Source organism: Phycodurus eques, chromosome 10, assembly GCF_024500275.1.
Source record: "Phycodurus eques isolate BA_2022a chromosome 10, UOR_Pequ_1.1, whole genome shotgun sequence".
Classification (NCBI taxonomy): domain Eukaryota; kingdom Metazoa; phylum Chordata; class Actinopteri; order Syngnathiformes; family Syngnathidae; genus Phycodurus; species Phycodurus eques.
The window spans coordinates 4,133,275-4,145,844 of NC_084534.1; the positions used below are offsets into that span (position 1 = coordinate 4,133,275).

A 12,570-nucleotide genomic window follows, 5' to 3' on the forward strand; every position below is an offset into this window, starting at 1 on the left:
TTTTGCAGCCATTCTGACATTTTGTGGATGTTGTTGTATCCCATGCATTCGGGCTTTAATCAGTAAATTAATCACCACAGCCATAACCCCCATGGAGAACCGTATGGAGCTGATGTATCCATTACTGTTTGATGATAAAGATAATGATGATGATAATGATTTTGCTTTAACTGATTTGTTTCCTGATCCAGATGATTACGATGTTTAAACTACAACATTCATGTATGACAAATTTACTCTGAGTGTAAATGTATTTGTTTCATAAAAATGATTCTACAGTTAAAAATCGAAATGAAGTGACTGTAAGATGATATGAGAATTTGATAAACAGGAAGGAAATGTTGGATATATTGTAGAAGTTATCATTTATTTGCTTAGCTTGCATTAGTATTATGGACAATTTTTAGAAAGAAAGATGTCTCGCCTTCAAGAAGATGACTCAGCAGGAAACATCTGAGAGAAGGACGTGGCAGGTGTTGGTGCCATGTTTTCACCTTGAAACCCTCCCCTTAGTGTGTTGTGTCTTGTAGCTTAGTACGTTATGTCTTGTAAACTTAGAAACCTCCCTATTTTCAAATAAATGCAGGAGCGACGGGAGAGATTGTTTAGAGCGTGTTGAGAGGCTGTAATCTGAACAATCTCCCATGCGCCCTCCTCATGAGAAAAAGAAACCAGCGTCTTCATTCCTTTTGTGTCTATTTTTTATAATGTTGGGCAAGATAAATCCAACAATAATCCACTGTGCTCGCCAACCATGGCAGGTGCGCCATCCGTAATAATCCCCGTGATTTTATTCCACTTTAATTTGATGTCATGTACGGCGGAACAAACAGAAGCAAATAAATCTTTCCCTCTTGTTTGGTCCTGAAGGCTCTGGAGGTCAAGTAGCTCTTCACGCATGTTCATTTCACTGTCCACTCCTCTCAAAAAAATCAGTAACTGAGCGCTGTCGGATGCATCCGTGCTTTCATCACAGGCTCACGAAAAGAATTCTAACTCCACTCCTTTTGCATCCAACTGTCTCTTAATATCAGAAGAAACTTCTTCGATCCTTCGTGCCACAGTGCTACAAGCCAGGAAAACATTGGCGAACTGTTGCTTTTTCTCAGGACAAATGTTCTCCACCATTTTCATCACACAGTCTTTAATAAATTCACCCTCAGTAAAAGGTTTGCAGTGCTTGGCAATCAGCGTTGCCACCTCATAGCTTGCCTTTGTTGTATTTCCATTTGACTCACTGGCTCTTTTGAAAAAGTGTTGCTGTGCCGTTAAACCAGCTTCCAGTTGCTTCAATTTTTCACTGCGTTCGTTCCCAGTTAGCTTGTCGTAATTAGCATGTGATAGTGCCTCTTTATATTGAACTCCTTGAACACAGCCACAGTCTCTTGGCAAATTAGGCAGACGCAGTTGTTTCGAAACTCAGTGAAAAAATATTCAGACTTCCATTTGTCCTGGAAACGTCGACCCTCGCTATCAACTTTCCTTTTCTTACTTCCAGTTGCCATTTTAGAAATGGGCAAAAAACAGATCATGCGCAAAACGCGAGAGTTCAGCTACAAGTTTACTGCCATCCTGTGGTGAAATATAAAATTGCGCGTGTATTTTGCATTGCCGGGCCACATATTATTGGTTTTATGACAGAGGCTTCGGGCCAGTGGAAATATGAACACGGGCCGGATTTGGCCCGGGGGCCGGACTTTGGGCATGTCTGTGTAAAAGCAAAGTAGTAACACACAGGTCACACAGACCAAATCGTGAGTATATTCAGAATCAGAATCATCTTTATTCGCCAAGTATGTCAAAAACACAAAGCATTTGTCTCCGGTAGTTGGAGCCGCTCTATTACGACAACAGACAGCCAATTGACAGAGAATACTTTTGAGGCATAAAGACATTGAGTAAAAAAAAAAACAACAATCACTGAGCAATAAATGGTTGCTAGTTATCTGGTAATGCCGGTACAATGTTTTATTTATTTATTTTTGACAATTATGCAAAATGATGCAGAGTCCTCTAGCAATTAGAACAGTTTGAAATGACTAATAGAACAATAGTCCGGTGCAATGACCATTGTGCAAAGGCCCCCGAGACTTCAAGAAATGTATGGCGTTTAAAGTGACTAGTAGTGCGATAATCTGGGACAATGTCGATTGTGCAAATGTTGCAGATGCTACTCAGTCGATTGTACAAATGGTGCAGATGCTACTCAGGCACATGAGTGGCCGGTATTGGTCAACAACAGAAATACAAATGGTGCAGCGTGGCGAAACTACTACAGTGAGTGCACGAGTATGTATAATTGGCCCGACAGAAATGTGACAACAAACTCAAGACAAAAAATTAAGGGAAGGAGCTGGAAGAGCTGGTGACCAGGATGTGGAGGGTCCAAGAGGATTTTGCATGTTCTTGCCTGAGTTCAGGCAGCGTGTTTTGATTGTCAGTTGCAGTGGGAGTTTGTCCTTTTTTTGGAGCATCACCAAACCAGACTGTGATGGAAGAACACAGGACTGATTCAATGACCGCTGTGTAGAACTGCCTCAACAGCTCCTGTGGCAGGCCGTGCTTCCTCAGAAGCCGCAGGAAGTACATCCTCTGCTGGGCCTTTTTGAGGATGGAGTTGATGTTGGTCTGCCACTTCTGATCCTGAGAGACTGTAATTCCCAGGAACTTGAAGGTCTCGACACAGGGCAGCTGGACAGCGTGAGGGGCAGCTGTGGCGAAGGATGCCTCCTGAAGTCCACGATCACCTCCACAGTCTTGTTGTTGTGTCGGCCGGACCAAAGCTCCAGCCGCTCCACTTCCTGCCAACACGCCGACTTGTCACCATCTTTGATGAGGCCGATGACTGTGGTGTTGTCTGCAAACTAATTTATTCTTTAAGAGAGCTAGAGAGCTAGCCAAATGTTTTTATTTTTCTTTCCTCTGAGATGAAATACTCATGTTGTATTCATACTGTATCAAAAGGTGTGAGTTTTTCTGACAATAAATTAGATTTGTATAATGTATTGAATAAATAGATATAATAATAATTATTAGTAGTAGTAGTATATAATAATAATTATTATTATTATTCCACGGTGGACGACTGCTTAGCACATCTGCCTCACGGTTCTGAGGACCCGGGTTCAAGTCCGTCCTCGTCTGTGTGGAGTTTGCATGTTCTCTGCTTGAGTTTCTCTCTGTTTCCTCCCACATCCGAAAAACATGCATGGTAGGTTAATTGAAGACTCTAAATTGCCCGTAGGTGTGAATGTGAATGCGAATGTTTGTTTGTCCATGTGTGCCCTGCGATTGGCTGGCGACCAGTTCCGGGTGTCCCCCAGCGCTCGCCCAGATTGATTGGTGGATGCAAAGTGGCCTTGCTAGGATTCAGGACGAGCCTATTCGAACGCAGCCAATGTTGTCCTGGAGCTGCGCAACACAAGCGGAAGTTGCGTCGGGTAACATGGCGGAAGAAAAAGTTGATCGTCCCTCTGCCACTGATTCTCCAGCAACATCCAATTCAAAGCAGTCATCAGAAGATAAAAACTCCAAGTCCGGCAGTTCTGCACTTGAATACAACCCAGACCTTCGAAGCGTCCTTGTTACCAGCGTTTTGAACGTGGAGAAGCTCGACGAAGACCTGTACAGGTAGCTTGGTTGTGGGCTAGTAATACGTCATATGTAAAAGTAATTTTTTATGAAAGTATAAATACAAGCATGTTAATGTGTCGTTGGCTCCAGTTTAAGAAATCTCGTTTTAATAGGTGGCGCAGATTTAGATTTATTGAAAATATCACAAATGGTCAAATACATAGTGTTGTAATTATGGCAAGGCTGATATTAACAGCAGACTCGATATGGAGGTATGTGACTAAAAATTTCAAACCACCTGCATATTGAAATAGAGGATATTATTGGACAGAGGTTTGAAACGAATAAAATGAGCCGTAGTTTGTAAGAATCAGATAAGGATTAAGCATTTTTACAACCCCAATTCCGATGAAGTTGGGACGTTGTGTTAAACATAAATAAAAACAGAATACAATGATTTGCAAATCATGATCAACCTATCTTTAATTGAATACACTACAAAGATATTTAATGTTCAAACTGGTAAACTTTTTTGTTTTTAGCAAATAATCATCCATCCATTTTCTGAGCCGCTTCTCCTCACTAGGGTCGCGGGCGTGCTGGAGCCTATCCCAGCTGTCATCGGGCAGGAGGCGGGGTACACCCTGAACTGGTTGCCAGCCAATCGCAGGGCACATGACAAACAAACAACCATTCGCACTCACAGTCACACCTACGGGCAATTTAGAGTCTCCAATTCATGCATGTTTTTGGGATGTGGGTAATCATTAACTTAGAATTTTATGGCTGCAACACGTTCCAAAAAAGCTGGGACAGGTGGCAAAAAAGACTGAGAAAGTTGAGGAATGCTCATCAAACACCTGTTTGGAACATCCCACTGGTGAACAGGCAAATTGGGAACAGGTGGGTGCCATGATAGGGTATAAAAGGAGCTTCCCTGAATTGCTCAGTCATTGACAAGCAAAGATGGGCGAGATTCACCTCTTTGTGAACAAATGCGTGAGAAAATAGTTGAGCAGTTTAAGGACAATCGTTCCCCAACGTACAATTGCAAGGAATTTAGGGATTTCATCATCTACGGTCCATAATGTCATCAAAAGGTTCAGAGAATCTGGAGAAATCACTGCATGTAAGTGGCAAGGCTATTGAATGCCTGTGACCTTCGATCCCTCAGGCGGCACTGCATCAAAAACCGAGATTAATGTGTGAAGGATATCACCAGATGGGGTCAGGAACACTGCAGAAAACCACTGTCAGTAAATACAGTTCGGCGCTACATCCGTAAGTGCAACTTGAAACTACTCTGCAAAGCAAAAGCCATTTATCAACAGCACCTAGAAACGCCGGCGGTTTCTCTGGGCCCGAGCTCATCTAAGATGGACTGATGCAAAGTGGAAAGGTGTTCTGTGGTTCGACAAGTCCACATTTTAAATTGTTTTTGGAAATTGTGGACCTCGTGTCCTCCGGACCAAAGAGGAAAAGAAACCATCCGGACTGTTATGGACGCAAAGTTCAAAAGCCAGCATCTGTGATGGTATGGGGCTGTGTTGGTGCCAATGGCATGGGTAACTTACAGATCTGTGAAGGCACCATTAATGCTGAAAGGTACATACAGGTTTTGGAGAAACATATGCTGCCATCCAAGCAACGTCTTTTTCGTGGACGCCCCTGCTTATTTCAGCAAGACAATGCCTAACCACATTCTGCACGTGTTACAACAGCGTGGCTTCGGAGCAAAAGAGTGCGGGTACTAGACTGGCCTGTCTCCCATTGAAAATGTGTGGCGCATTATGAAGCGTAAAATACGACAATGAAGACTGTTGAACAGCTGAAGCTGTACATCAAGCAAGAATGGTAAAAAAATCCACCTACAAAGCTTCAACAATTAGTGTGCTCAGTTCCCAAACGTTTATTGAATGTTGTTAAAAGAAAAGGTGATTTAACACAGTGGTAAACATGAGCCTGTCCCAGCTTTTTTGGAATGTGTTGCAACCATAAAATTCTAAGTTCATGATTATTTGCTAAAAACAATAAAGTTTATCAGTTTGCACATTAAATATTTTGTAATTGTAGTGTATCCAATTAAATATAGGTTGAACATGATTTGCAAATCATTGTATTCTGTTTTTATTTATGTTTAACACAACGGGCAGCACGGTGGATGACTGGTTAGAGCGTCTGCCACACAGTTCTGAGGACCGGGGTTCAATCCCTTAACACAAGGTCCCAACTTCATTGGAATTGGGGTTGTACAATATCTTTGTGTTATCCAATGCTCTTGCAGTCGCTCAATATGTTATAATACTGTATGTGTTTAGGCCTGTCATGATAACAAATGTTTTTGGACGATCGATATATATTCCCCCCAATGACAAACACTAGTGTGGTTAGGTTTTATGCCACTGATAGAATGATATTAAAGCATAATAATACAAGTACATCCTTTTTAAGGACAATTCACTTTTAATTCTAAGAATAATGAACATTGACATTGTAATATGGAACTATAAATAAAATATCTTTGATTTAAAAAAACTAATAAATAAATACAAATAAAGCAGACTCAGACAGAAAATTGCGCTAAAACCAATATTAAACATTTGGCACAGAGAGATAAGCAGTCATTAATGCCTTAAAGGGCAATATACTGCAAATCAAGTTTCCAGTTTGTTAAGAAAAAATGCCAGGTAGCAGCATAAATAACAACACAATTATAGGATAGGATATGGTCGAAAATTAAATCTGACGCTCTCACTGCACCCTGAGAGTGCAATGTTTAGAGAGGCAGAGCGCGCTCCATTTTCTATGAATTTAAGTGTGTTGGGCTTTAGCAGGGATACATCAGTGCGTGCGCCATATTGAATGTGTCAGTTCTGCCTGTAAACATCTCTTCCTGCCTGACAGCGGCGGGAGTGGGCTTCGGCACTCCCACAGTTTTGCACTCCGAATAACCGAACGGCACACTCCAACAATGCTCTGAGTTTCCGAACGTTCTGGAGTTTATAGAGCCCGCTTGGACTGAATTTCTGAATGTACACATAGATTCCATTCAGTGCACTTTTAGGATGTTGAATAAATGCTCAAACAACTTCCCATACAGCATGTGAAATGGCTTTACAGTATTTAATTCATGATCCATTTTTCTCCTCAGGGGGACACATCACTGGGTGCCCCGCACTCAGCGCTTATTTGGGGGACAAATCATTGGTCAAGCTCTTGTTGCTGCTGCCAAATCAGTCAGTGATGATCTTTATGCTCACTCTCTACACTGCTACTTTGTAAGAGCAGGTAAGCTGTAGCCTGATATTAATGTGCAAAAGTATATTGTAACTGACGTTTTGGTTCTCCGACAAAAGCGTGGGAATGACAAGACATAAAAGCAAATCATAGTAGCTCCCATTTACCCCGTAGATATGGTTCTAAGTAGTGATAGATCCGGCAACAACTACGCGTCGACTGAGGTGCCGAGCTCTTCGGATGAAACCCCTTAAGAAAGTCACGTGACCAATGCATTACAAGTGACAGACAGTTGGTCAAGAAATATGGCACAAAGAAAGGAGAGCTACAAGCTTAGTGAGGATAAAATGTGAATCTATCAAACCATTGTCTCCAGTTATCTCTGCGAGACTCGCTCCAATCGATATTAGATCACTGTGTCATAAATCAGTGCTGATTAATGATATCATTACAACCCATGATCTCAACTTTTTACTACTAAATGAAACAAAGTTAACAGAAAGTAGCTGTAATACCATTTTAAAAGAGGCGACACCAGCAAATTTTAATTTTATGAACAAGTGTCGTATTGGAAAAAAAGGGCGCTGTTTACACCAATCTAGCGCTAGTGACGTTTAAGTCTAGTTCACCAATCAAAGGACAAAAGAAAGTCACATGACCTCTTACAACGTCTTCTATTGGGCTTCCCAGGCATAGCTATTAACACTAGATAAACCAGCCCGGCTGATCGTCGTGCCTGAATGGCCGCCATTTTGGGAAGGTCGTCGTTACCATGAAGTCAGCGGCGCGCTACTCTTTTTTAAATTTAGATGAACAAAAGCAACAGCTTTCATGTATTGTAGTAGAGTAATTATTTCACTGTGTACGTTTACATCATACTCAAGTATTTTTTTGGAGGACTACTTTTTACTTGAGTAACACTATTGTGGAATAACAGTACTCTTACTTGAGTACAATATTTGGCTACTCTACCCACCTCGGGAGCAGACATCCTCCATTGCTACTCTTACGTTTAAGCAACATTTTTTGCTCGTCAGATCATCCAGTGTCGTATTTGTTGCACTGGTCTTTTGTATTTTCACGTTGAGGCGCTGCGGGTCGTGGCCCTGGTTGTGGTCCCAGCGGACCCGCCAAGCACACATAACGTTGGCGACAAGAGCTGATCCGCTTGTACATCTTGTATTAATGAGGAAACGCGCCTACAATTATCTAATTAGTTTACGGATGTTAATGTGAAATGTATTAAGCGACGGAGCGATGTTAGGGATTATGTCACAACACAGAATGAACTAACTTCAAATTCAGAAATGGCCAATAAAAACAGAAAAATATTGTACTTAATATTTTCCTGGAGGATGCATTTGGGATTAGCCTTTAAAGTTGGTAATAGTGAAAAAGGAAGTGAAACAGACAATTATTTTAGCCAATTATTTTCCAGAATGAGAGTGCTTAATGAGGAGGATGCTATTCATGTGGCACAGTTTGAAGCAGGCATCAGGTGCAGGTGGAGATGGGCCTGGCTCAAGTTGGGGGCCAAAACAAAAAAAGCAAAGAAATGAGGCAAATTTAAATTTGTACATCATTGTACTTGAGCGGTAAAAAGAAAATAATTGTTTTTGATGTTGCCTTATTATCCTCTTCAGAGTCTTCTAGATTGCTTAATTTATGTTAAAATCAAAAACATTCTCTGCAGAGTCCTGGGGGATCTCCCCGGACCCCCTACAATGTTTTTTTTTTTTTTTTGGAACCTTTTTCATGACTTTGGTGTTTGCATGTCTGATTTCAGTGTAAATCAACTATACTGGCTGAATTTAGCTCTTTTGAATATCTCAGTTTTTTTAGTAAAAGGTGATCCAAAGGTTATGTGTATAGTTTTAATTATTTGTTTTATTTTCTGAAGGTTTGTCGCATTTGTTCAACTGACCGTCAAAAGTAAATTCAAGCACCTCCCCGCACAACGCAATCGAGGCATGGAAAAGAAGTCACAAATACAATTAGAATAAACACAAGTGTATAGAGATTTTACATCTTCCTTGTGGCCGCTTTATTAATGATAAATATTTTTCAAAATTAGCCTATTTTATTTTTTAACCTCATGTTTCCAGGAAACCTGCGTTGGACCAGGTAGAGCTCAATCGCATTATGAGCCATCATGTTTTGGAAGGTTTGTGTAGAAAATGTTTAGAGTTTATAAATTTAATTAATATTTTATGTAAATATATATAGAAACCTCTTTTGGCAGTCTCTCCAGTTTTTAGGCACACAAGCCCCATCAATGCTTCGTGTGGGAGAGAGTTCTCCAAAGCTCGAGAATTTGCTTTAAAAAAAAAAAAAGGAATCACCTGAATGCCAAAACACTAGAATTTCTTTTTAATAAACATACAGTATGTGAAAAAAGATTTGCCGCCCAATATCAATACAATACAGTTTGCCCAATGTGCCGTAACACTTCACGAGGCCTCATCTACCCATCACTAGTTATAACGGTCAAATGAGGATGATAGGGATGACATCATATTTAATAAGTGCTATGACTTTGCGGCAATGCCATGGCATCAATGCCTATCCGTATTAGTTTGACTTTGATCTTCTTTTGGCTCAATATTTCAGAATTGACTAATGCTTGAGTTAACAAAAATAATGGCAAACAAGCTGTATATTTAGTTCTTTGAGTTTAAATGAATTGCAAATTGGTCACGCCATTAAAAGGTTGAACATTAAGCCTTTCCTGTTTAGCATAACATTTGGTAAGCTGTGGATGAAACCATGACTCGATGGCCTTTTTTGTTTTGTTTTTTGGGCTGTATTCAATTCAGTCACTTAGTTTGTTCCCAGTTGACATGATCCTGTGTTTTATTTAAGGAGATCCTAAGGTTCCAGTGTTGTACCAGGTAGACCGCACAAGAGATGGTCGCAGTTTTACAGTGCGCTCCGTGAAAGCCCTCCAGCACGGACTTCCTATACTGATCTGCCAAGCGTCCTTCCAAATGTTACAGCCAAGCACGTTGCAACACCAGTTCACCATGCCAGTGGTCCCTAAGCCTGAAGAGCTCCTTACTGCAGAGGCACTTATCCACCTTTATCTCAGGTAGAAAATGTAATTATTAAATTCTACATTTAAAAAAGGGATTTCATGAAGGTCTTGTGCAAAATATGTCCAAAACATATGTGGCGAATAAAAAGCTACAAGGCAAGTACAATGGAAAAGGTGGAGGTGACTGTTATTGTACTTTTACAAAGGTCAGATTCCATTAAATAACATTTCTTTTTAGAAATATGTATACTGTACACTCAAAATAGACATGAATGTTAAGGAAATATTTTAAGTAGAATGATTGAAGTACATGTATACATGAAAACAGGTTTGGTTTATTGTATGATTTGACCAGTTTACTTTTGCAGTAAACCTGGCCTGGCTGAAACTTTAAAACAAGCTCTTAACAAACTGCTGGCAATTGAAGTCCCAATTGAGATCAAGCCAGTCAACCCTCCACAGTTTCACAGGCTTGCTGGAGCAGAGCCAAAGAAACTGTTTTGGGTGCGAGCTAAAGGATACATTGGTAAAGTTGTCTAATCCGTTTGATGATGATCGAAGCAGTTTCAGTGTTCAGTGAATTTAAAGGGAACACTTAATTTGCGTTTTTGTTTGTACACAGGTGAAGGCAACATGAAGTTGCATTGCTGCGTGGCTGCCTATGTATCAGACTTTGCCTTTCTGGCTACTGCAATGCTGCCCTACCCCACCTACAGGGTCAAGTTCTCAGCCTCCCTGGACCACGCCATGTGGTTCCACAACACTTTCCGCAGTGATGAATGGATGTTGTACGAGTGTGAGAGCCCATGGGCAGGTCAGCATTTTCATCGCTTACCATTATTTGTGACTCTGGTGGGCACACTAAATGTATACATGCATTAATAATAATTCTGGTGAACAATGAGACTTTGTGTTACTGCTCTCCAATTAATGAATCACCACACATGTTCAGGAGAGTCCACAACTGCATACTATTTTAGTCAGAAATGTTGCCACAAATGCTATCTCGGTGCTTTATGTAATGGAGTTGTGATTTTCCTCTTTTGTTTCAAGGACATGATACCAATGTTTTTGACTTTTGGTCTCACAGGGGGCAGTAGGGGACTGGTTCAAGGCAGACTGTGGAGAAGAGATGGCGTGCTGGCTGCCTCGTGTGCACAGGAAGGGGTCCTGAGAGTCAAAGTAGTTCCTGAGCCCAGCAAACTATAGGCACCTTTCTCACAAGGTTTTAGACGTATTTGTTGATTTACATCAAAGCAGTTTGATTGTTATTCCCCATTTGTTTACAACATTTTGTGCAGCTACTTTAATTCCAGACAAATATTTTTGTAAAGTATTTATTTTGTCGTGTTTAGTATAACATAAAAGCATTAGCTTGGGAAGTTTTCACTTATAGAAACATGTTTTAGACAAACACTGTAACTGCTGTAAAATATTTCATCAATGGCTCCCAGATTCTAAGATTTGTCAATGGTAAATGGCATTGCATTTATCTTTATACCACCTTTGAACAGACTTGTGAATACTGTACATCACCATTTTTCTTGTCAACCACAATTTAACACTACACAATGCAAACAGTATTTGTAATGCAACACTCCTGATTAAGGGGACGTTTGGCTCTTGTACGGTAACTATAAATTCAGAATGGCAGAAATGAAATGGTGTAGATCAAATAAGTAGGTTCAAAGGTTCCATGCATCATCATGCATGGTGAGCTTTCCTTCTAATGGGTTGTGCTAGGAAATAAAAAAAAAAAAAAAACATTTAAAATGACAGTCACTTTAATGGTTCTACACAAAGGTCCTGATGATGTGAATGTAGTGAAATTATTCTGAATGTTACTGAGCTAAAAAAGGTACACAAAACACATTTATGGTCAAACTTGCGGAGCTAAACTGAGGCCTCATCTATGATTTTGTTTCCTTAAGGTATAAAGTCAACAATGATACCTTCATCCACAGTTGAAAATCAGTAATCTGATTTTAGAGAACTGTCACAGATAACCATTTATATTACCCGCAGAGTGATCACTTATTAAATCTATAAAATAAAGAGATGACATGCAATGTCTTATAAGAATGCATGCTTAAAATTAAGATTTTGAAGTGCCAATTATTTTGACCCCATCACAGTCCCACCTGTTTTGGATTATACCATTTAAAGGGAATGTCAACTTCTTGTATGAGAAGTTTTGAAACTTTAAATATTTTGAAAATCCATAGCGCTGAACACGAATATGCACTTACCAATCAGTTCAGATTTGCTGAGTGATGAAAACAGACACTACCATGACTACACAAATGTGAGGAGGCAGTGTTAGGACCTCAAAAAGGGCCAGGTGTGTCATATTTTAAGAAGTTTCACAATTTAAGTTGAGCAAAATAGATTTATTACCACTTGTTTAAAAACATTCCCCCCTCCCACCCAATTGTAAGTATATATATATATATATATATATATGAAGAGTTGATCGGGTCAGGGAGAAACTTCAGACCTTGAATGTGGCCCACATTGCAGTTTTGGGCTCCACAGCTCTAGGGTGCTCGACTCCATGAAGGGTTTTGGGCTGTTGCCGTCCGGTTTAATCACAGACACATCCAAAGACATTCGAGAGACTGCGAGGTCACTGTATGAGTGGTCCAAATGAGCTTTCTTTTGCACGAGGATGTAGGGAGTGGATGAGTTGACCTGTAATGGCAATAATGGGTGACAATTTTCAGTCT

The 12,570-nt window shown here is 40.3% G+C and overlaps 1 protein-coding gene across 1 annotated transcript; it reads left to right on the forward strand.

The window, feature by feature from the left end:
- Nucleotides 1-3,436: 3,436 nt before the first annotated feature.
- On the forward strand, nt 3,437-11,582 carry acot8 (acyl-CoA thioesterase 8). The gene is made up of 6 exons (XM_061687972.1): nt 3,437-3,630; nt 6,725-6,861; nt 9,673-9,898; nt 10,213-10,370; nt 10,467-10,658; nt 10,935-11,582. Exons 1-6 carry the CDS (start codon nt 3,446-3,448, stop codon nt 11,051-11,053), a joined length of 1,017 nt encoding a protein of 338 aa, XP_061543956.1. The 5' UTR covers nt 3,437-3,445; the 3' UTR covers nt 11,054-11,582.
- The last annotated feature ends 988 nt before the right edge of the window (nt 11,583-12,570 follow it).